This window comes from Trichechus manatus, unplaced genomic scaffold (genome assembly GCF_000243295.1).
Source record: "Trichechus manatus latirostris isolate Lorelei unplaced genomic scaffold, TriManLat1.0 scaffold00155, whole genome shotgun sequence".
In the NCBI taxonomy this organism is placed as follows: domain Eukaryota; kingdom Metazoa; phylum Chordata; class Mammalia; order Sirenia; family Trichechidae; genus Trichechus; species Trichechus manatus.
In genome coordinates, this window is record NW_004444091.1 from 3,553,867 (window position 1) to 3,578,885 (window position 25,019).

The following is a 25,019-nucleotide window of genomic DNA, read 5'->3' on the forward strand; positions in this document are numbered from 1 at the left end:
TCCGGCTTGTCCCACTCACAATAATCCTGCAGGGTTTTATGGACTGCATGAATCTGATCTCGACAAAGTCTTCCACTTGCCCACCACAACCTTCATTGGGGGAAAGGAGTCTGCTCTTCCGCTTCGGGAGATCATCCGTCGGCTGGAGGTAAGTAAATACAACTCAAGTTCCAAAAAAATCAGATGTACTTGCCAAGAACCTGTGTTGGCAGTATGACTTCAAGGCTATTTTTTTTTCTGTTTTGTGTTTTTAAAAATTTTAAGGGAAAGGGAACTTTTTTTTCTATTTTTTAGGCTGCAGATAGAAATCCATGTTTCTACGCTCAACCATAGAAAGAGGGGGACAGGTGGAAATCTGCGTTCAGATGCCACTGGAGTTTATTTCAGTTGTGTGATTGTTCCCTGAAGAATAAGTCCTGTCTTGAGCCAGGATACTCTCCCCTAGGCATGCTGGTTTCAAAGACTACTAGTGGCCTATTTTCTCCCTCATTCTCCCTCTCCTGTTCCGCTTGTCTCATCCTTCCCCTATTTTGTCTTTTTTTCTCCTCCTTTCTGGTTTTTATGTTAATACTAAGCCTGCCAGGGGCGTTCATTCACACACAGTACAGCATAATGGTTAGGAATGCAGGCTCTAGGGTTAGACTGCCTGGGTTCAAGTCCTTATCAGCCTCGGACAAGTTATTTAACCTCTGAACAGCCATTTCTTCATCTGTACAAGGAAGGTTAACTGCAACACCCGTCTGATAGGGATAGTTGTTAGCTGCCCTCGAGGCAGCCCCATGCACAATGAAACAAAACACTGCCCGTCCTGTGCCATCCCCATGAGTGGTTGCAGATCGGACCATTGTGATCCATAGGGTTTTCATTGGCAGATTTTCAGAGGTAGGTTGCCAGACCTTTAATCCTAGCCCACCTTAGTCTGGCAGCTCCGCTGAAACCTGCCCAGCATCATAGGGCTGGACTAGATTTAGTGAGGTGGTCCATGCCACATGTTTGTTCTTTATTATTCCTCACTGCTGCCGATGACATTCAGAGCTTAAGAATTGAAGTTGAGACAGACTGCTGTGCTTCTCAGAATTTAATGTGTATGCAGACCACCTGGGGGTCCTGTTGAAGGTGCAGATTCTGAATCATAGGTGGTACCTGGCATTTCTAACAAGCTCCCACTTTGGACTACACTGAGTAGCAGGGCTCCTGCAGTTCTCCACCTTGGCTGCACATTAGAATCAGCTGGGGAGCTTCCAGAAATCCCAGGGCCCAGGCCACAGCCTAGATCAACTAAATCAGAATCTTGGGCTAGGACCCTGGCATCAGTATACCATGAACACCCCAGTAGTTTCATTGAATAGCCAAGGTGGAGAGCCATGGCTCTAGTGAGTGAGATTTAACTTAAAATTCTCTTGTTGGTGCTTCCACATTTGACTGCCGAGTGGCATAAAGTCCTTCTGAGTATCTAGTAGTGACATTTTCTACAATATGTGACAAGCATCCTGCAGTAGTCTCAGCATCTTTACTTAGAGCTGCTTCACTCCTTTGTCTTTATCACTTCCAGGCTGATGGGGAAAGAGGGGATGGAAATCTGATGATGTAAGTGACAGCTTTCTTGATCTCTTCAGCATTACGAAAGTGATGGTTAGGATTGTTGTTGTTGTTAGGTGCTGTCAAATTGGTTCTAACTCATAGCGACCCTATGTACTACAGAACGAAACACTGCCGGTCCTGTGCCATCCTCACAATCGTTGTCATGCCTGAGCTCATTGTTGCAGCCAGTGTGTCAGCTCTTCCCTAGTCATCTTTTGTGTGCCTTCCAACCTGGGGAGCTCATCTTCTGGCACTATATCAGACAGTGTTCCCCTGCTATTCATAAGGTTTTCACTGGCTAATTCTTTTCAGAAGTACACTGCTGGGTCCTTCTTCCTAGTCTGTCTTAGTCTAGAAGCTCAGCTGAAACCTGTCCGCCATAGGTGACCCTGTTAGTATCTGAATACCAGTGGCAAAGCTTCCAGTATCACAGCAACGCACAAACCCCCACAGTACGAAAAACTTGACAGACATGTGGGGGATTAGCCCTAGGTAAATTGACCTTTAGATCCTTCCCATCTCCTTTACTTGCGCTCCAGTAATACCACCCTTGACCATAACCTGTAGATCTGTACTATCCAGCATGATAGCCACTAGCCACGTGCGGCTGTGAGCACTTAAAGTATGGCTAGTCTGAATTGAGACTAGTGTAAAATGCACACTAGATTTCAAAGACTTAGTACCCAAAAAAAAGAATGTAAAACTTCTCAATTTTTAAAAAATATTAATTATATGTTGTAATGATAAGGAGCCATGGTGGTGCAGTGGTTAAGAGCTCGGCTACTAACCAGAAAGGGCTGCAGTTCAGATCCACCAGCCACTCCTTGGAAACCCCACGGAGCGGTTCTGCTCTGTCCTATAGGGTCGCTATGAGTTGGAATCGACTCGACGGCAATGGGTGTGGTTTTTGGTTTAATGATAATGTTTTAGATATATTGAGTCAAATAAAATATGAAAATTAATTTTATCCATTTCTATAAGGAAATTTTGAATTGCATATGTGGCTTATGGTGGAATTCTATCAGATAGTGATGATCTAGAAGCTCTCATGTTGTCTCTACCCCATAAATGGCACCCTTTATAGACTGATCCTTCTTCAAATGGCCCTACCCCAAAGTTACTTCTCTTTCTTGTGTCAAATTCCTGCCCTAATGCCGGTATTTCCCACCCTATTCCCTCACTTTATTTCCCTCATTTGTAAATGCTAGGAAAGCAGTCTGATTAAACCAGTCAGCACTGAGAGATGACTCACAGCACTAGCACCTCCGAAACTTCAAAGGAGTGCTTGCTTTTTAACCCAAATGAATCTTCACTGGGGAGCTCAGCAGCTCATAGTTAAGCATGCCTCTCTAATTAGAAAGCCTTACCTGGGAAATGTCTTTTCCACAGCAAGCAACAGTGTCCCTTTTTTGTCTCAAGTTCAACTTTCCTTCCCGGAGAGGAGAAATAAAGGTGGGCGCAGGCATTGATGTACCCTGTGGTTAACTTGGAGGCCCTAGGTGGTACAAATGGTTAAAGTACCAAAGTCCACCCAGAGGCACCTCAAAAGAAAGGCCTGGTGGTCTGCTTCCAGTAGATCAGCCATTGAAAAAGGGGAGGGGGATGTTATTGCTTATGGAGTACTGAGTTTTGGTTTAGGGTGATGGAAAAATCACATTGATTAAGGGCAGGGTTACACAGCCGATTAATGGCTGTCAATAAGTTGTACACCTGTAAAAAGTTGAATTGGCAAAAGTTGTGTGATAGATATGTGTCAACAATGACAGAAAAAAGAAAAAGAGTAGCTGTTGAAGCTGCTTATGTACAACCAAACATCTTATGGGATTTGGTTTCTCGGTTTGAAGGTTTAGGGTCATGGTTTAATGAGCTATCCCACTTAATTGGCCTATTAACACGTTTAGTTCTTCTGTTCTACTCCTAGTTCCTTGTATATTGCCTGGGGTCTTAAAAGCTTGCAGAATCATCCAAGGCACAACAATTAGTCTCTGTTTGCCTGGAGCAACGGAGAAAGAGGGAGAGTCAGGAGTAAGAGGAGGAAATTGAATGTGTGGCTGATTGCCTCCATGAACAACCGCCTCCTTTGCCATGAGACCAGAAGGGCTGGATGGTGTCAGGCTACCATTACTGAACATTTTGATCAAGGATTCTATAGTGGAATCCTGATCAAAAGGGGCAAAATGACTTAACAGGATTTCAAATTCTGATGGACTCCAGACTTTCTAGAGCCATGGAGGCTAGATGAGCCTCTGAAACTGTTGCCCTGAGATAATCTTTAAACCTTAATCTAAAAATACCCCTGAAGCCTTCTTAAAACCAAACAGTAGTTTAGCTTAACTAATAAAGAATGTCTGCCTTGAGCATTGTGCTCTTTTAAAATCTATCAGGGATCAAATTGATGACAGCAACTCGAAAGATTAGATAGGAATCTTAGAGGGCAGTGAGTTATTGCAGTGGAGGTGGAACAACTTGGAAAGGGAAGGTGGGAATGGTTGTACAAATTGAAGAACGTAATCAGTGTCACTATATTGTACATGTAGAAATTATTGAATTGGTGTATGTTCTGCTGTGTATATTCTCAAAAACAACAATAAGAATAGCATAAGTTATATAAAAATAAAAATAAAAAAAAGGAATGAACCAGAACGTTAGAGCATGACTCTGCTACGATTTGCAGTTCAGACTTAGACCCCTAAGGGAAAACATGCCTTTTATTAGGCCAATGAGGAGAGTTAGTATTCACAACCACTCTTGCTGGGCCATGTCCTGTCAAATGTGTATGTGCAGAAATATGCTTTCTTCTGCTGATAAGTGGAGTTAAGGCACTGTGAACCCCAAACATCTGTCAAGGTTAAGTATGAACTTTACACTGACTTTGAAGTCAGAGAATGTGACTGAGCGATGCATACCGTTCCTGAAGTTCTTGCAGATCCAACAACTGTGATGTTTCCAGTTCTATCATCTTAGATGTTCACTAGGGAAATATGCTTTTGCGTTAGTAAAAATGCCTTAAATACCATGGTCTCTCCCAGCTCTATTTTCTCTGGATAAGATTTCCTTCTCTTGAATAAGATGATATCGAGAGTGCCGTGGGTTGCTATTGTGAAGTCAGGTTCCATGCTAGTGAATCCTGCCGACTATCCCAGTTGTACAAACCAGTCCAGGGAGACTAAGATCACCCACTTCGGACACCAAGTTGTGTGGTAGATAACAAATCCCACTCCACATAACCAGCTGCAGCCTATGGAAATCTAAGTTTCCCTTCTCTGTACAGTTTAGACCCCAGCTGCCCACACAGCCCTTCTGTCTCCCATCCCCAGCCACCCAGGGCTAGATCAGCAGGTACCGGCCACAATCTCAGGAGTCCACATGACTCTCTCCACTTCAAACCAGCCGACCCCAAATCTGGGGTTTTCCTCTACCCGTCAGGGTATTAGCCACAAGCCTGGGAATCCACGTGTCTCCTTATGCTTCAGTCCAGCCAGCTCCCCTTGCTCCTTTGGGTCCGATAATGTGGTGGAATGACCCACAGAATTTATGGAGAGTATACCATGCTCGGAAATCCTGGTGGCGTAGTGGTTAAGAGTTTGGCTGCTATCCAAAAGGTCAGCAGTTCTAACCCACCAGCCACTCCTTGGATACCCTATGGGGCAGTTCTACTCTGTCCTGTAGAGTTGCTAGGAGTTGGAATTGGCTCGACGGCAATGAGTTTGGTTTTTTACGTTTATACCATGCTTACTACAGATTTATTACAACCAGAAAGGATACAAAGAGACACATAGGGTGAGGTCTGGACGGATTCACAGCAAGAAGCTTCCTTGTCTCAAAGAAGGATGCGCTACCCTCTCCCGTGCGTGATCACCAACCAGGAAGCTCCTTCAGTCTTCCAAAGCCTTTATTGGCCTCAGCGCAGTGTCCATGATAGATCATATCATGCCTCCTGAACCTTAGTCAGCATTGGGCCCCCAGGTGGACCCTCTTGGTCTGGTCAGCCCCCACTCATTTGTCTCAGGTGTGGTCCAGCTTGCAGGACCAAGACAAGGGCCAGATGGCTTTCTGCAAGGTGATTTTCCTCATCTCATAGCCATTTTAATTCAGGCACATTTTACTTTGTGTCATAATCTTGGAACAGATTGTGTAATGATGGTCCATCCTTTCTTTGGAAGAAAGGGAAAAAGTAGAGAACATGGACTAAGTTCAAATCCTGGCCCTGCCACTGTGATTTTGGGCAAATTATTTAACTGATCTGTGCCAACCAAGTTCCCCTGTCTATTGTTATGAAAACTAAGTGGGGTCATGAATGGAAACCTGGTAGTAGAACTTGGCATTCTATAAGTAAATGGTGGCTGCTCCTAAGACATTGAAAAGAATGTTGCTAAGATCTATAAAATGTCTCTATTGGCCTTTAGTCTTACTGGGGTTTCACGTTCAAGGCCCATTTCCTTATTCAGTGTTTAAGATCTTCATTCTGATACCCCCAAATAGCTGTAGCAGTTGGGGAAGGAAGGTGAGTATTGGCCACTGTGGCTTTCATGTCAAGCCCAGGGCTTATCAAGGGTTTGGGCTCCAAGGAGGGCCATCAGGGTTTCTAGAGGATTCTGGTTCCTGGGTGTACGTCTTTCTTATGCTTATGCGAGCTTTCCCTTCTCTTCCTGTTCTTTGCTTCTAAATTTTCTTTCCCATGAACTCTGACTCTCCCTGGGTCTCCCACCCGGTTCAGAGCTGGACTGGCATACTGACCACCTTTCCTGAGGTTTTGGGGGATGTTACAGCCCCTGCCTTGGTGTAGTGATAGGTGCACAGTCATGTGGGAGGCCTGATCTATTTAGGACCTTTCTTTTGTAATATGTCCAGTCATGCTTCTTTAGGACCCTGTAGTTCCTAAGAGGAGTTGGTTATTACAAAGTAGAACTTAAAAATTTTAAAGCCTGCAAACCTTAATTAAAATGATCATTTAGCTATGTTCTCTGCTAGCATGGTGTAGGCCTTTCTTTCTCCTTGGTGCTGGGCACAAGCCTGACCTTAAGGTCAGGGAAACCACTTTGCTGGGGGTATCATACCTTTCTCGGGGAATGACCTGGATCCCAAAGCTGATGCCGTGTTTTCTCCCTGCTGAGAGTAAGGGAGTGGAGTTGGGGAAGTTGTTCTTTGGCTTGGCCCCTGAGGGAGGTGTGGAGGTCTTGCTGTCCTTAACTGTCATCCTGGATCTGTGTACATGTAACCTGGTCCCGGAAGAGAGCATTTTATGGCCAAGTTTGGAGTGAGAGAAGGTGGCTGGGCCTGGTGCTGGCACCACTCTGCTCCCTTGGGCTACACCTGCATCCTGGTGAGTTTTAAAAGGAAGCCACTTGACTGTTCCTCTCCTGCCTTCTAGGTGAATGAGTGGTCAACATTTTTTGCATTCAACCAGATCTAACTAAAAATCCTGTTTGCCATGTGCATCTTTATGAAACAGATGGCCTATTGTCAGCATATTGGAGTGGAGTTTATGTTTATCAATGACCTGGAGCAGTGCCAGTGGATCAGGGAGAAGTTCGAGACTCCTGGAATCATGCAGTTCACAAACGAGGAGAAACGAACCCTGCTGGCCAGGCTTGTGCGGTCCACCAGGTATCTGTCTGGCCTGTGGGAGGCAGCACCTCGGAGCTGGATTCCCAAAACATGAGCCTTCCAGGAAAGACGTAGTCCTGGATGTGAGAACACTTAAGCCCTGCAGTGCAGCCTCTCATCCATGGTGTGGCCTTCGTAGCCTCCCTTTTGGGAGGGTGGGCCTCGGAGGTGGCACACAGTCTCACCTTTGAAAGGAGAGCCCCTCTGCCTGACCTTTTACACCTAACGTTTGTTGTTTAGGAGTCCCTGGGTGGGGCCGGTGGTTAACGTGCTCGCCTGCTAACCAAAAGGTTGGAGGTTCATGTCCACCTAGAGGCATCTCAAAAGAAAGACCTGACAGTCTACTTCTGAAAAATCAGCCATTGAAAACCCTGTGGAGCACAGTTCTACTCTGACACACATGGGGTCACTATGAGTTGACTCAACAGCAAATGGACTGGTTTTTGTTGTTTTGGAAAGTCTGACTTTGGGATTCAGTCCCTGATGACATTGTCTTTAGGATTCCTTGGGCTCTTCTTCCAGGTTTGAGGAATTCCTTCAGCGGAAGTGGTCCTCTGAGAAGCGCTTTGGTTTGGAAGGCTGTGAGGTGTTGATTCCTGCCCTGAAGACCATCATTGACAAGTCGAGTGAGAATGGAGTCGATTATGTGATTATGGGCATGCCGCACAGGTAACTGTCAGGGAGGCTTCTGCAGCAGCGGGGGCCCTCTTGCCTGACCCCTTCCCCGTCTGCTTGTTTCTCTCACCATTGCCTATTGGGCAAAGAAAGCCACTTGGTTTCCTGCCCCATCCATGTGTAATCTTTCATGCATTTAAGTCACTGGGTCATAGGTATCCCTTCTGATTTAAATTCCAGTTAGTGTGCCTGAAGGAGGACTGCCATTCTGGTATGAGAGTGTCTTATTTTCCAGGAGTTCTTGCATTGTCCCTGATTCAGGATGATCATTGTTCTTGCTGCAAGTTGCTTCTTCTCAGTTTGGAAAGTCGCTATCATATCCAAGGCCACATGTTTTAGACAAGTCATCCTGGCCTTGGGTTATATTTTTATAGAAAGTAAACCAAAAATACCCTTGCCAGGGACCATAGCAGAAGGGAGATGCTAACCCGGTGGGAATGGCACTCTCCTTGACATGAGCGCAGAAGGCAGGAAGAGCATGTGTGAGTGGGAGGCTAGACCACACAGCACACACCAGCGGGCGACCCTGCGTCTCTGCCGCTGCCACTCTGCCCACCCCACTATGTGACCTCCATTCAGGTACCAGGGAGTACGGGCCCGGTGTCTGCTAGCAGCGCTGGGTCTCAGTTCTCCTTATGTTGCATGGTGCAGAGGTGCTGTGCACAGCAGGTGAGGGCAGCGGCGGGAGGAAGGCTGGTGGCTCGCTGTCTGTAGAGCACTAAATGGGGAGGGGTCCACTGGGGGCCGACCCCAGCGAGCCTCATGCCAGCATTCATCTGCCCCGTGTGCCACAGAGGGCGGCTGAACGTGCTCGCAAACGTCATCAGGAAGGAACTGGAGCAGATCTTCTGTCAGTTTGATTCAAAGCTGGAGGCAGCTGATGAGGTGAGTCACCTGTATTTCTTTGGAGAAACTTTTCCAGCAGAGCTGTAACCCTGATCATTGTTTTCCTGCCTGGCACATTTTGGCTGGGCTGAGTGTATGAGTATCCCATGTCTAGACAAGACCTCCCTGGCTCTGTCTGTTTCTGGGAAAAGATTTATTAGGGCTGGGATCCTCCATACCCTTTTAGTTTCCCTCTCTGCTTAAGAGAATCTGAGAATCAAAGAAGGTGGCCAGTGGTGGACCACTTCAGGACCTGTACTATGATGAGGGGAAGGGGCATTCATAGTAATACCCTGTCGGGAGGCGAGTCAGTACTATTTGCTTGGAGACCTTCTCCCTGTGCCTGGTCAGAATACTCCTTAGCAGAAGGCTTTCCCATTCTTTCAAGGAATGGGGGTTCTGGGAGTGGAAGTAAAGTATAATGGGTCTTTGTGAAGGGATACACTCATAGCTCTTCCCTGTAGCAAGAACGTGAATTTTCCTTGCCCAGTGTGAAGATGCACAATTATTTGTACTTTTAGGGCTCTGGAGACGTGAAGTATCACCTGGGCATGTATCATCGGAGGATTAACCGCGTGACAGACAGGAATATCACTCTGTCCCTGGTAGCCAACCCTTCCCACCTTGAGGCTGCTGACCCTGTGGTGATGGGCAAGACCAAAGCTGAGCAGTTTTACTGTGGGGACACTGAAGGGAAAAAGGTGAGGGCCACTGGGCAAGGCCTGTGAGGACGCAGCTTCCCACTGAGTGAAGCAGTCCCTCCCAGCCTCCTAAACAGGATGGAGTCTGCACTCGCTGGCAGTGTTGTGAAGCCCCTTGGCATGTCTTAGACTTCACATCTCTGGAATTTAAAGAAGTATTCTAAATGAGCTTTATAAGAGTAGCAAACAGCAAAATAGTCCCACTTACAAATATGCTGTCTACCAAAGATGTAGCCACCAAAAATAGGAAGGGATTTACTTGCTTCTGTTTTCATCACATCTGTGGAGAAGCCAGTCTTACACAAATATTACTAAATGGCTAAAGGAACATGTTTACTGAAAAGGAGGAGAAAGTCTTAGTAAGGAGAAGTATAGGTAAGCCTGAAGGAGAAATGTCAAGCTGACAAATGTGTGAGAAGAGAAGGTCTCATTGTTATCAGGGGGGAAGTAAGTTCATGATACCATTTAGAAGTGTAGGAAGACGGACTGGAAGCTCTGGCTGTGCCTGATTCTGGCGTTTACCTCTGTGGTTGTTTTTCAGGATTTACACGTTAATTGAATGCTGATTTCCCAGCCAGTGAGTGTCCAGATATCCTCAGTTGATTGTAACCATTTCCTCTTATTGAATCTCAAGATGACAGATATCCCAATATATCATTCTTATTAATGATGACCTAAAACCAAGCAATGAAAGAATCATATATTTGCTAAGTGCCTCCCGTGTGCACCTGGGGAAGATAAGAAATAGGCTGCCTTGACCTTGCTCTCAAGGATGTAGAAATAAGATAATATGTAACAAAGCTAATAGAACATACAACAGCATGATATAACACTGCTAAGTTAACTGGTGAAGAACTTGAGAAGAGGAATATACAGGTTCAGGCTAGAGTTGTAAAGGAAGAGGATTAAAAGGCCATCAACCGTCTTTTCAAGGAAGGTAGTTCTCATACTTAATGAGAAAAGAGGTAAAAATGGTAGGATTTAGATAGGTGAGAAAGGAAAAACATTTTGTGGAGATGAAAGATAGGAGCGAAGATGGAGACGGGAGAGTTGGGCAGAGCAGGAAGAGGCCAGCTCCCCTAGGGGGAAGAGTAAGACTGGCTCAGGAGAGAGGTCACGTTTTTCATTAGCGGGGGAACCAAGTATTAATTTGCCTGGTTCTGTAAATAAATCTACTACTATTATGCTTGGAGGATCAGAGAACAGAAACTGCTTTCAGGAGCTGATGGAATCTAGACTAGAAGGATGGCATCAAGAGAGGAAGGAGAGCATGCATTTGAGTAATGTCTTGCAAAGAAAATGGCAGCCCCACAAAGGATAGGGAACCTCCTGTCTGCAGTGCGCTTTCAGACGGTTCAAAAAAAAGATGCATGACCGCATGACGGTGGAGATACGCAGACGGAGCAAATACAGTAGCATGTAAACAGTTGGGAGAGATGGGTGAAGGGGATACTGGGGTTCTTTGTACTCTTCTGTAACTTTTTCTATGTTTGAAATTATTTCAAAAGTTGTTTTAGAACACAAATTTTGATTTTATTTCCGCTATCTTTGTGGGATTTGGTGGTGAGAAGAGTCTGTGTGTCTTCAGGTCATGTCCATCCTTCTGCACGGAGACGCTGCATTTGCTGGTCAGGGCATTGTGTACGAGACCTTCCACCTGAGTGACCTGCCATCCTACACCACGCACGGCACCGTACACGTGGTCGTTAACAACCAGGTAACTTGAAGGCCCCCGTATTCGGCCCTGGTGTGGCCGTCTTTGCAGTGGTGAGGGCGAAGGAATCATTCTTGGTTTTTCCCATTGCGTCTGAATTTCTGATCACATGTTCTCCTAATGGTTCCGTAGTCACATCAGTCTTAGAACTGATATCGCTTCATTATGTAGAACATTTATTGTTTTTTTCTGATTATGAAAACGTCTATTATAAAAAATTTACAAAACACAGGAAAAAAATGTTTTAAGTGGAGAGATTTTCATTGCATTATTTAAGATAGTATTATTTTAGAATATTTTCTTCCAGACATTTCTGTGGTGAGCCCACATGCACACAGATGGCTTTTTCTTTTTTTTATTGTAGTGAAAATATACATATATCAAAACATTTGCCAACACTTATTTTTAATCTTTTTTAAAGGAAACTGGGGTGATACATAGTTTTATATCCATTTCTTTTTATCACATTATTTTCTCATGTCATTTCATACTCTGTTAAAATATTAATTTTTATTAATTTTAATGGAAATTTCCATTACAGAATTGTTTTATAGAATAGACATTGCCTTACTGTTAGACTTTTAGGATTCTTTCTCATTTTTTATTGTTTTAAGTAATGCTGCGATGGACATTCTTGTAAATTAATATTTCTGCACAACTCATCTGTAACCCTAAATGCCTTCTGTTGGTGTATCTGAGGGGCATCTCACCAGCTTTGTGAGCTCCCACCTAACAAATGTGTGAGTGCCTTTCACGGACAGGCACTTGCACAAACACTGGCGGGAACGAGTGCCACCATGGCACTTGGAGTCACTTGAGTGTATAAGTGCCATGGAGAAGTGGACAGAACGCTGGGGAAGTGCAGATGGGCTCACAACGTGTCCAGTTAGTCAGCAAAGGCTTCTCTGATGATTTGACATTTAAGTGGAGACCTAGAGGTCAAGTAGGCAAACGCTGGGGACCGGCAGGGCAGGAAAGAGCTTTCTGTGTCCGGGGCATTGGAGGCAGGCTGATAGAGCTGACTATGGTCACTGCACTGGAGAGCTGCCAGCCGCCAGCTCCTGGCCCAGCCCCACTGAGGGAAACGCACTTTATTCCAAATGCATTGGAAAGCCATTGGAGGGATTCAAGTGAGGAAGTAGCAAGTTAGTTTGTTTTATGAAGATGATTTGTTATTACATGCAGAACAGATTAGAGGGAGACAGAGAAACAGTTGCTGTTGTCCTAGCAAGAGGTAAAGAGGAAAGAAAAATATGGTGTTCGCTATGAAGTGGACACTAAAGAGCTCAAAGTTTAGAAGGTCAGGTGCAAAAAGAAGGGAAGAACATTATCAAATATGACCGTAACAACACAATATGATAAAGTATTAAGTGCCTGTAAGGCCAGACACTGAACGAGGCACTTAATATACGTCAACTTAATCCTTAGTTGTTACCCATGCAGTGGGTGGTGATGTTCCCGTTTTACTTAAGGAAAAGTTAAGTAGCAGAGAGCTTTAGTAGCTTGCTTAAGGTAAATGGCCGAGCCAGTATTTGGTCTGCTTTTCTTCAGAGAATGGTATCAGGAAGACTTTTGGGAAAATGCTAAGGAAAGAGAGCCTTTTTAAAAAGCCACTAAACTGTGTTTTAAGCAAAGAGGTGACCAAGGCCAGGATGGCCTCACTGCTTGTAGATAAGATACTGAAATATTGACAGGAGAATGGTCTTCAGTTTGGAAAAAGTACAGCAAAGATGGTTAGAGGGATTGGAAGCCTACAGGAGAAGAATAATATTTTCATTTAAAGAAAAAGAAAAAGATTCCATGAGTAAAATTGCTGGACTCAGTTGAACTACATCCTAGGAGATTTAAAAAGATTATTTACTCGGATGGCAGAACCTATTTAGTAATCTCTTATGAATCTTGGCAGATAGGAGCTGTGCCAAAGACATTTTTATTTTGTTTTAAGGAAGAAAAAGGGTGGGTCCTAGAAACTGTAGGCTAGTGAATGTACTTCTGTCCCTGGAAAAAGACTTGAATAGATTATTAGCTTAGAAGAGGGAGCGTCCCAGGCAGTGAGGCCCTTAGTCAAGTCCTTCATTTTATCTGTTTGGCTACAGTGGAAAAATGTGATATGGATAGTAGTGTAGTTATATGGCTTCTTACCTGATTTCAACACTGGAAAACATCACTTAATAGACGGGCGTCAGCAGCACACATGTTCTCCCTGTAGCCCTGTGGGTTCAGCATTTCTGTCAGTAACAGATGGAAGCTACCTTTATAGATGACCCAAAGCTTAGGGAAGAGCTGAGCTATTGCAGTTCAGAATCAGGAGTCAAAACTCCATTCACAATATTGAAGTACAACCAACAAGATAAATTTAGAAACAAGTGCTAAAGTCAAACATTTAAAAAAAAAAAAAAAAAGTAAGTTTTTTAGTTGTTAACAATTTACATACAGTAAAATTTGCCCATATTTGTATATAGTTCTCTGCATTTTGGCAAACATAGTCATGTAACCACCACTACAATCAAGATACAAAAGTTTACCCCAAAAACATTCCCTTGTACCCCTTTGAGGTCAGCCCTATTCCTGACTCTCGTTCTGTCAGCCTCTGGCAACCACGGATCAGTGTTCTGCCCCTATAATTTTGCCTTTGCCAGAATGTCTAGTAAGTGCAGATACAGAGTCTATAGATTTTTTAGTCTGGCTTCCTTTTTTTTTTTTTTTTTTTTTAAATAATATTTTATTGTGTTTTCGGTGAAGGTTTACGCAGAAGTTTAGGTTCCCATTCAACAGTCTCTACACTGAGTCTGGCTTCTTCTAGTCAGCATAATCCACTTGAGATTCATCCATGCTGTTATGTGTACCCATGGTTTACTTCGGATTGCTTAGTATTCAGTTATATGGATACACCACAGTTTGTTTATTCATGTACCTGATGAAGATCATTTGGATTGTTTCCAGCTTTTGGTGTGTATATAAGTTTTCACTACTCTTCGTGAATACCTAGAATACAGTTGCTGGCTCATATGTTAATGAACTGCCAAACTCTTTTCTAAAATGTCTGTGTACTATCTTGCGTTCTTACCAGCAGTGAGCTAGAGTTTCAGTTGCTCAACAACCTCGTCAGCATGTGGTATTGTCCATATTTTTTATTTTACCCATTCTACTAAATGTATCCACCACTCGTCTGTCAGTTTGTTGTACTGTAGTGGCTTATGTATTGCTGTGATGCGGGAAGCTATGCACTGGTGTTTCAAATACTGCAGGGTCACCCATGGTGGACGGGTTTCAGTGCAGCTTCCAGACTACAACAGACTAGGAAGAAGGACCTGGCGGTCTGCTTCTGAAAAAATTGGCCAGTGAAAACCTTATGAATAGCAGCGGAACATTGTCTGATACAGGGCCAGAAGATGAGCCCCTCAGATTGGAAGGCACTCAAAAAACAACTGGAGAAGAGCTGTCTCCTCAAAGTAGAGTCAAAATTAATGACATTGATGAAGCCAAGCATTTGTGACCTTCATTTGCTGATGTGGCACGACTCAAAAAGAGCAGAAACAGCTGCAAACATCCATTAATAATCAGAACATGGAATGTACAAACTATGAATCTAGGAAAATTGGAAGTCATCAGAAATGAAATGGAACACATAAAGATCGATATCCTAGGCATTAGTAAGCTGAAATGGACTGGTATTGGCCATTTTGAATCAGAAAATCATATGGTCTTCTGTGCTGGGGATGGCAAAGTGAAGAGGAATGGCATTGCATTCATTGTCAAAAAGAACATTTCAGGATCTATCCTGAAGTACAACGCTGTCAGTGATAGAATAATATTCATTTGCCTACAAGGAAGACCAGTTAATATGACTGTTATTCAAATTTATGTACCAACCACTAATACTAAAGATGAAAAAATTGAAGATTTTTACCAACTTCTGCAGTTGAAGTTGATTTTTTTTTTATTGTGCTTTAGGTGAAAGTTTACAAAGCAAATTAGTTTCTCATTAAATAGTTAATATGCATATTGTTTTATGACATTGGTTCCCAACCCCGAGATGTGTCAACACTCCCTCCTTCTCAACCTTGGGTTCCCCATTTCTATTTGTCCAGCTTTTCTATCCCCTCCCGCTTTCTCATCCTCACCCCTGGGCTGGTGTGCCCATTTAGTCTCATATACGTGGTTGAGCTATGTGTATTATTGTTTGTTTTATAGGCCTGTCTAATCTTTGGCTGAAGGGTGAACCTCAGGAGTGACTTCAGTACTGAGTTAAAAGGGTGTCCGGAGGCCATCCTCTTGGGGGTTTCTCCAGTCTCTGTCAGACCAGTAAGTCTGGTCTTTTTTTGTGAGTTAGAATTTTGTTCTACATTTTTCTCCAGCTCTGTCTGGAACCCTCTATTGTGATCCCTGTCAGAGCAGTAGGTGGTCTTAGCCAGGCACTATCTAGTTGTGCTGGACTCAGGCTGGTGGAGGCTGTGATAGTTGTGGTCCATTAGTCCTTTGGATTAATCTTTCCTTTGTGTCTTTGGTTTTCTTCATTCTCCCTTGCTCCAAACGGGGTGGGACCAGTAGACGTATCTTAGATAGCTGCTCACAAGCTTTTAAGACCCCAGACACTCCTCACCAAAGTAGGCTGTAGAACATTTTCATTTTAAACTATGTTATGCCAGTTGAGCTAGATGTTCCCCAAGACCATGGTCCCTCAGCCAGTAATTTGGTTCCTCAGGGAATTTCGTTATGTCTATGAAGCTTCTGTGACTTTGCTTTGGTCAAGTGGTGCTGATTTCCCCATTATTGCGTGCTGTCTTACTTTTCACCAAAGTTACTGCTTATTTATTGTCCAATTAGTGTTTTTTCCTCCCCCTCCCTCCCCTCCCTGGTAGCCATCAAAAATCGTTTCTTTTTGTGTGTAAACTTTTCATGAGTTTCATACAGTATTTGCCCTTTTGTGATTGACTTATTTCACTCAGCATAATGCCCTCTGGATTCATCCACGTTGTTAGATGTTTCACCGATTCATCATTGTTCTTTAGTATTCCATTGTATGTACCATAGTTTGATTATCCATTCATCTGTTGATGGGCACTTAGGTTGTTTCCTTCTTTTTGCTATTGTGAATAATGCTGCAATGAATATGTGTATGCATATGTCTGTTCATGGTTCATGTGATGGCTCTTACTTCTGTAGGATAGATTTCTAGGAATGAGATTTCTGGATCATATGGTATTCTGTTTCTAGCTTTTTAAGGAAGTGCCATATTGTTTTCCAAAATGGTTGTACCATTTTACAGTCCCACCAGCAGTGCATAAGAGTTTCAGTCTTCCTGCAGCCTCTCCAACACTTTTGATTAGTGCCAGTAATGTTGGGTTGAGATGATATCTCATTTTGATTTGTATTTTTCTAATGGCTAATGATCTTGAGCATTTCCTCATGTGTCTGTTAGCCACTGGAATGTCTTCTTTGGTGAAGTGCCTGTTCATATCCTTTGCCCATTTTTAAATTGGATTATTTGTCTTTTTGTTGTAGAGGTGTTGGATTTTCCTGTAGATTTTAGAGATTAGACTGTTGTCATAGCCAAAATTTTTTTCCCAGTCTTCAGGTTCTCTTTTTACTCTTGGTGAAGTCTTTTAATGAGCCTAAGTGTTCCATTTTTAGAAGATACCAGTTTTCTAGATTATCTTCTGGTGTTTGTGTATTGTTAGTTATGGTTTGTATCCTATTTATGCCATATATTAGGGCTCCTAGCATTGACCCTATTTTTTCTTCCATGATCTTTGTAGTTTCTGGTTTTATATTTAGGTCTCTGATCCATTTTGAATTAGTTTGTGTATATGATGTGAGGTATGGGTCCTGTTTCATTTTTTTACAGATGGACATCCAATTTTGCCAGCACCATTTGTTACAAAGACTGTCTTTTCTCCATTTAATGGACTTTGGGCCTTTGTCAAAGATCAGGTGACTGTAGGTGGATGGATTTACATCTGGGTTTTTGATTCTGTTCCATTGGTCAATGTGTCTGTCATTGTATCAGTACCCAGGCTGTTTTGACTATTGCAGCTGTATGGTACGTTCTGAGGTCAGGTTGTGCAAGGCTTCCTACTTTGTTCTTCTTCTTCAATAATGCTTTACTTATCTGGGTTCTCTTTCCTTTCCATATAAAGTTAAGATTAGTTTTTCCATCTCGCTGAAGAATGCTGTTGGTATTTGGAGCAGGATTGCATTGTATTTGTAGATTGCTTTGGGTAGAATTGGCATTTTCACAATGTTGAGTCTTCCTATCCATGAGCATGGTATGTTTTTCCATTTTTGGAGGTCTCTTTTGGTTTCTTGCAGTAATGTTTTGTAGTTTTCTTTGTATAGGTCTTTTACATCCCTGGTTACATTTATTCCCAAGTGTTATTTTTTTAGGGGCTATTATAAATGATAGTGCTTTCCTGATTTCCTTTTCGTCGTTCTCTTTATTGGTGTATAGGAATCGAACTGATTTTCATATGTTTATCTTGTGTCCTGCTACTCTGCTGAATCTGTTAGTTCCAGTAGTTTCCTGTGGAGTCTTTAGGGTTGTTTACGTATAGTATCATATCATCGGAGAGTAGGGATAGTTTTACTTCTTCATTTCCAATTTGGATGCCCTTAATTTCTTTATTTTTATTTCTGCTCTAGCTAGGACTTCCAGCAGAGTGTTACATTTTGGTGGTGATAAAGGGTGTTCTTGTCTTGTTCCTGTGTGTTTTTAATTCTTATTGAAACATTTTTATGATGGCTGTTTTAAAGTCTTTCTTAGATAATTCTAGCATCTGTGTCATTGTGATGTTGGCATCTATTGATTCTTTTCTTTTGGGCTGAGATTTTCCTGGTTGTTGGTATGACGAGTGATTTTCACTTGAAACCTGGACATTTGGAGTATTATGAGACTCTGAATATTATTTAAACCTTCTGTTATAACTGGCCTCCTTCAGACACCTCTCTTGGTGGGGCAGTGGGAGGTGGAGTGGAGCATCACTTGTTATTGTGAGATGGGAGTGTAAATCCAGGAAGGTGAGGGGAGGAGCAGGGATGCTTCATTTCTGTTTCCCAGGCCCAAGGGTATGTGGTCTCATTTCTGCTGGGCAGTGGTGAAAATCCTGATTCTCCACTAGGCTTCTTCTGACACCTCCTCACTTGGCCTTCTCTGACACCATCTCATCCCAGTGAGGGGCTTGTGCCTAATTACCACCAGTTTAGTCCCCCTGCTCAGCCTTTGCTAGTGGGAGTGGGGCTGCAGTTTTTCTGTGGTGTTTGGCTAGAGTAGAGCAGTTATTATCCAAAAGTTTTCTGTCTTGCTAAGTTGCCGTTTCCTGGTCCTAGAGAGAGCAGGCTTTTTTTTTTTTTTTAATTTCTTTTTGTCTGTGTCCGTTAGCATTTCCATATTGCCAGTTTCTCCAGCACCCAGTCTGGGATATATGAGGCAAAAAGAAAACCTGGAAAGCTTGCCACCCTATCGTTCCACCAGTCCTGATGCCCCTAGCCAGTCCACCCTGTCTCTACCTTCCAAGTTTTATGTTTGTTTTATATATAGTGTGCGGAGATTTTAGCTATACTTAGCAGGAAGAATGGGGAAAGGTTCACCTACTGTATCTTGCCAGAAGCTGAAGTCTCTGGGATGATTTTTGTTTTTTTTTTAGTATAAATTTAGTTTTTTTTGTAAATATAAAAATAGAACTGTTTTAGGCTTTCTGTTTCTCCTTTAGTGAGTGTCTTCGTCATCTAGTGTTGCTCTAACAGAAATACCACGAGTGGATGGTTTTAACAAAGAGAAATTTATTCTCTGACAGTCTAGTAGGCCAGAAGTCCAAATTCAGGGTGTCAGCTCCAGGGGAAGGCTTTTTCTCTCTGTTGGCCATTTCATCAGTGTTCCCCCGGACTAGGAGCTTCTTTGCGCAGGGACCCCAGGTCCAAAGGACACGCTCTGCTCCTGGCACTGCTTTCTTGGTGGTATGAGGTCCCCAGTTCTCTGCTTGCTTCCCTTTCCTTTTATCTCTTGAGAGATAAAAGGTTGTGCAGGCCACACTCCAGGGAAACTTCCTTTACATTGAATCAGGGATGTGACCTGGGTTAGGGTGGTGTTACAATCCCACCCTAATCCTCTTTAACTACGATCTAAAACTACAATCACAAAATGGAGGACAACCACACAATACTTTGAATCATGGCCCAGCCAAATTGATATACACATTTTTGAGGGGACACAATTCAATCCATGACAGTGAGCTTCAGCAATTTGTGTCTTTCAAGGAGTTTGTCCATTTCATTTAAATTGTAGAATTTTTTATGAGCATAACATTTGTAGTATTCCCTTATTATCCTTTTAATGTCTCCAAGATTTTTAGTGGTTTCCTGCTCCTGATATTTGTGTCTTTTCTCTATTTTTCTTGGTTATTCTGGCTATAGATTTACCAATCTTTTTTTCCCCAAGGAAACAGCTTTGGTTTCATGAGTTTTCACCTTTTCAATTTTACCAATTTCTGCTCTTTATCATTGCTTTCCTTCTACTTGTTTCCTTCTCTGGTTTCTTAAAGTGAACATTTAGATCATTGATTTGAGACCTTCCTTCTTTATACTATAAACATTTAATAATATTTAAATTTAAAAATCACATCACACAAAACAGTACAAGGAAGCCTTGGGTTTGTCAGACTTCTTGAACCGAAAATCAAGTATTTTGGTCAAACATAAGTGAGATACCATTTAGAGGAGGGCATCCTAGGTTGGTGCAATGTCTGGAAGCTGTTCCCCAAGGAATGACCAATGACGCTGTGTGTGTGTCCATCCGTCCGTCCCCTGGAAGGTGAAGGACTGCAGGGAAACATGAGACCTGTTTTCATATATATGAATGATTCATGTAGCAGGGAGTATAAGGGGCAGAATCCGCACAGTGGGTAGCTGTTAACAGGAAGCAGATTTTGGTTGAATGAAAGGAAGAATTTCCTCCTAAGGTATTAACAATTACACTTATAGTGTGCGTATTTATGTGCCAGGCACCATTCTAAGCATTTTACAAGTATACATTATTTAAGTAACTCCCTACTGATTTACTGATGGAAATTTAGATGTCTAGTCTTCTGCTACTACAAATTCTGCAGCAGTAATATCTTTAAAGATGCCTCTTATATACGTGTATGCATGTACTGGCAGGAAAAATCCATTTAAGTGGAACTGGTGGTTTTAGCAGCTGAAAGGGACACTAGAAGTCAAATGGTTTATCCTTCACCGTGCTTGAAGTCCTGTTTACTTCAACTTTGACTAAGAGTTCCTTAGTTGTTCCAAAACTTCTGGAGACAGTTGACTCCCCTCTGGAACAGGTCTGATTATTGGTAGGATGAGGTGATTTAAAAGACTGAAACCTACATATATATTGATGAAGTGAGCTACAAGGTATATGAAGTGGGAAAAAGTACAGAGCAGTATGCAGTGTATACCTCCACTTAGGGTTCTAAAACAACAGGAATACGTATCTGTGTGTGTGCACCCCCGTGTAGATCCCTGTGCTTGGAGGACACAGAGGCTGATAACGGTGGATGCTGGAGGAGCAACTGGGGGACTGAGGTTTCAAAATGTCAAAGCTGCTTTCACTGTATAACCTTTTGTGCTATTTTGAATTTTTTTTACCATATTCTTGTATTTTTTGAAAACTGAACTATAAAAAAAGATGGAATTTTATGATTTTGCACATAAAATTCATTTCTGTGAGGTTCTAGATGTAATGGGCACATTACGATTAGTAACTTCCCTGTTAGATACCCACATTTCCCTAAGTGGTAGAAGCTGCGTGGGCAGGGTGGGGTCCATTACTTGCTGAGTTATTCAGGGATCTCTGTAAGTGTTCCTGAGACTTCTGCCCAGAGTATCATGTTTAATGTACTCATCAGTTTCTATTTCTAATCCTCTTTAGTGCATGTGAGAAAGGAGATTATTTAAAAGCAATTTCACATAAACAGGGAGTTCTTGGACCTCTGTACGGACCACAGTTGTGCCAGTATTTTCTTTAATCTCGTTACTACCGTCAGCATCATTGGCCACAGAAAGTGTGGGATTGGGGGAGATCTGTAGGGGGAGAGACGTGGCTGCTTTGTTGAGACCCTTGATCTCTTAACAGCACACCTTGAAAGTTCTAGAAATAGAAATCTCTCCCAAGGAAGCAGTCAGATGCCTAAATATTTTTGTATAAATACGTGTCTCAAAACCATATTTGTACTACCATGACATTAGAAAATAAGAACAATAGAAGAGTCGTTGCATAAATTTTGGCAAAACCATAGGAAGCGATATTCTCCACCCATTAAGATATTTCATATCCTGGGAAAATACTATGTTAAGTGGAAAGTGCAGGCTACCCATGTGCTGCCAGTGAGAGTATAAATGGCACAGCCACTTTGGAGAGTGTTGTTGTTAGGTGCTGTCCAGTTGGTTTCGACTCATAATGACTCAAATGTGACAAAGTAGAACTATCCATTGGGTTTCCTAGGCTGTAATCTTTAAGGAAACTGATCGCCACGTCTTTCTCCTGCAGAGCCATTGGGTGGGTTTAAACCGCCAACCTTTCAGTTAGAAGCTGAGCTTAATTAACCATTAACATCACCAAGGCTCCACTTTGGAGAATAATCAGATAATATTTTGTAAAGTTTATGATGCTCATACCCTATGGATTAGATTTCCCTTCCTAGGAATATACTGCAGATAAACTCAGTATTTGCTGGTGAAAACCTGTGTAAGAGTGTATATAATAACATTGCTTGCATTAACCACTGATTGGAAACACCCGAAATATCCACCAGCAGGAGAATGGATAAATACATTGCTGTACTATTTAGTAGTTAAAATTCATGAATTAGAGGTACATGTGTCAGCCTGGATGAATTGTAAAAAAAACAAGCGTTTAGGCAAAAAAGCAAGTTGCAAAGGATTTGCACAGTATATAGAGTATGATACCATATGTCAGGTACATAAAATATGGTGTTTAAAACGCATGCAGATACTCTTCAAAATGTTACTGCTATGAAAAACCATGAAAGGCAAAGGAAGCCTTCCAGATTAAGGGAGGCTCAAGAGACATGACAGCTAATGCAGTGTGATGTCCTGGATTGGATACTGGACTGAAGACAAAAAGAAAAACTGTATGGGTATTATTAGGGTAATTGATGAAGTGTGTATATAGACTAGATAATAGTATCATGTCTGTATTAAATCACTTGAGGTTGAGAACTGTGCCGTGGCTAGCTAAGGGAATATCATTGTATTTAGGACACTGAAGTATTTTTGGGTAAAGGGGCACCATCTATAGCTTACTCCTAAATGGTTTAGGAGAAAAGGTGAACATGTGTGCGATACAGCCTCAAAGCAAATGAGGAAACATAAACAATTGATGAATCTGGTTACAGGGTAGACAGGAGTTCAGTGTACTATTGTTTCAACTTTTTCGTAAGTTTGAAATTATGTCATAAGTTACCAAAAGCCTAAAAAGATACTACATATTGTTCATACATTAACCACATACACTAATATGTGGAAGTGAGGTCTCTAATTTCAGGGTAGTGGATCCCCCTGCAAAGGAAGAGAATCAGGGAGCAGTGCAGGCTTTGGCTCCAAGTGTGGCAGGAATGTTTTGTTTTATTCGAAGGAATAAAAAAGGTCTAGGAACAAATATGGTGAAGCTGTTAAGATTTGTTCATATTGGGTGATAGGTTCATGGGTGATCATTATATAATGTCATACAGTATACAATATACATTTCCATATGTTGAAATACTTGCATGAAAAAATTGAAATGCAGAATATAAAATTATGAATATATAATTAAATTTTAGTATATTTCTGCATTGGGGCGCCATGAGTTTGGCTGACTCAATAGCAGCTAACAAGAAGTAATAGGGTTATGAAGCCTTTAAATGTTCTTTTCAAAGAAAAAATGCTCATAATATAATGCTAAATGAATAAAATGGGAAATTATAGAAATATATATATGTGTACTATATGTATGTGTTTTGGAGCCCTGGTGGTGTAGTGATTAAAAGCTTGGCTGTTAACCAAAAGGTCGGCAGTTCAAATCCACTAGGCACTCCTTAGAAACCCTGTGGGGCAGTTCTGCTCTGTCCTGTAGGGTTGCTATGAGTCGGAACCGACTCAACAGCAGCTAACAACAACAACAACAACATATATATGTATATATGCCTGCATACATACATGGGAAGAAAATAGTCTGAATAGAAGAACATCAAAATATTTACACTATTTTCAAAATATTTACATTGTATTTGGTGGGATCATAGGTAATGTTGTTTAATCTTTTATACTGTCGATTCTGAATTTAGTTATTAGGAGAGGAAAAATAAAAACTTTAAAGGAAAACAAAAAACCTGAAAAGCAATTTGAGGAGTTCCTCAGTCGTCAGGACTGTGTTGCCCCCTGTATTTCCATATTAAGGGAGCATGTGTTGAGTGCCTCCCCTGCTCCTGGTACTACTGACCAGGCACGCCCCTGCCTGCCCTTGACCTCTGAGCTGTGGCCCTGCGCAGGAGTCCGCTTGATGAGACCTGCTGTGCTCCTTGCAGATCGGCTTCACCACAGATCCCCGGATGGCCCGGTCCTCTCCCTACCCTACAGACGTGGCCCGTGTGGTGAACGCCCCCATTTTCCACGTGAACTCAGATGACCCTGAAGCGGTGATGTATGTGTGCAACGTGGCTGCGGAGTGGAGGAGCACCTTCCACAAGGATGTGGTTGTCGACCTGGTGAGTGTCCCCGGGTTCTTCTAGAAATGAACATCACCAGGCTGAGCTTCTGAGGTGTGGGGGCTTTCTCAGCTTGATGAGTCAACTCAGAGTTTCTCTAGAATTGTGTCTCATATGGATTCTCCTCTAATCTAACTCATGAGTGTCCTGTAACTCCTCAGTATTCATGCCTGAATGTAGCCATGAACCACAAAGCGTGTTGTGCTTCATAGCAGCAGCTATGAACAGAGCTGTGATGGTGGAGAAGGTAATTAGTGAGCTAGTCTGGTCCTATCATGGGGCTACTTCGTGAATAAAGAACTTGTATTACCAAATCACTCTCTCACTGCACCTCGTTTGATAGTCAGAACAACTCTAGTATGTGAAGGGGAGAGAGACAGCATCCTAATTCTAGAGACAGTAAACTGAGGCAGAACAGGCAAGAGACCTGCTGACTGTCACACTGGAAGAGATGGAACAGATTCCTCATGCTCCTGAGCCCTAGCCTGGCAGGCCGCTGCTTCCCAGGGGACTGTGGCCGTGGTTCTTTAACGCTGGCTTTCACTGGATGACCAGGTGTGCTACCGGCGCAACGGCCACAACGAGATGGATGAGCCCATGTTCACACAGCCGCTCATGTACAAGCAGATCCGCAAGCAGAAGCCTGTGCTGCAGAAGTACGCCGAGCTGCTCGTGTCGCAGGGAGTGGTCAACCAGCCAGAGTATGAGGTGTGGTCCCCCAGCTCTTACTCCTCAGACTGCTCCAGAGCTGGCAGGGGGTTAGAGCTGGGAGGCCACAGGGCAGTTCTTGCTTTACAGAGGTATCAGAAACATGGAAACATGTTTACAGCTACAGCATTTCAGTGCATAGCTTTCGGGGTGCCTAGGCTCTGGGAAGTTTGACAAGGAAGTGGGACTCAGCGGGGCTATGAAGGTGGAGCGGGGTGGAGATGAGGTAGGACAGTGTCCTCCAGTAAGAGAAAAGTCGTGCTTGGTGAAGGGCCTGAGGTGATGAACTTTCAGTGCAGTGAGTTGGGTTGGAAGGACCTGCAGTGATGCTGTTCTCGGGAGTAGAGCAGGCTGCGGGCGCGGGTGGCATTTGGAGGCCGCCAGGTCAGGGGTGTGGGAATC

General features: G+C 42.8%; 1 protein-coding gene across 8 annotated transcripts in view; it reads left to right on the top strand.

Moving 5' to 3' along the window:
- Positions 1-25,019, top strand: part of OGDH (oxoglutarate dehydrogenase) — a 98,428-nt gene that overhangs the window by 64,509 nt on the left and 8,900 nt on the right. For 7 of the 8 annotated variants that reach the window (XM_023740451.1, XM_012558286.2, XM_023740455.1 and 4 more), the window contains exons 5-12: positions 33-148; positions 7,034-7,188; positions 7,711-7,857; positions 8,658-8,748; positions 9,270-9,449; positions 11,038-11,166; positions 23,730-23,909; positions 24,465-24,617. In XM_023740451.1, coding sequence (XP_023596219.1) covers positions 33-148; positions 7,034-7,188; positions 7,711-7,857; positions 8,658-8,748; positions 9,270-9,449; positions 11,038-11,166; positions 23,730-23,909; positions 24,465-24,617 — 1,151 coding nt within the window. The remainder of the gene's footprint in view (positions 1-32; positions 149-7,033; positions 7,189-7,710; positions 7,858-8,657; positions 8,749-9,269; positions 9,450-11,037; positions 11,167-23,729; positions 23,910-24,464; positions 24,618-25,019) is intronic. The other variant, XM_023740456.1, reaches the window with a different exon arrangement.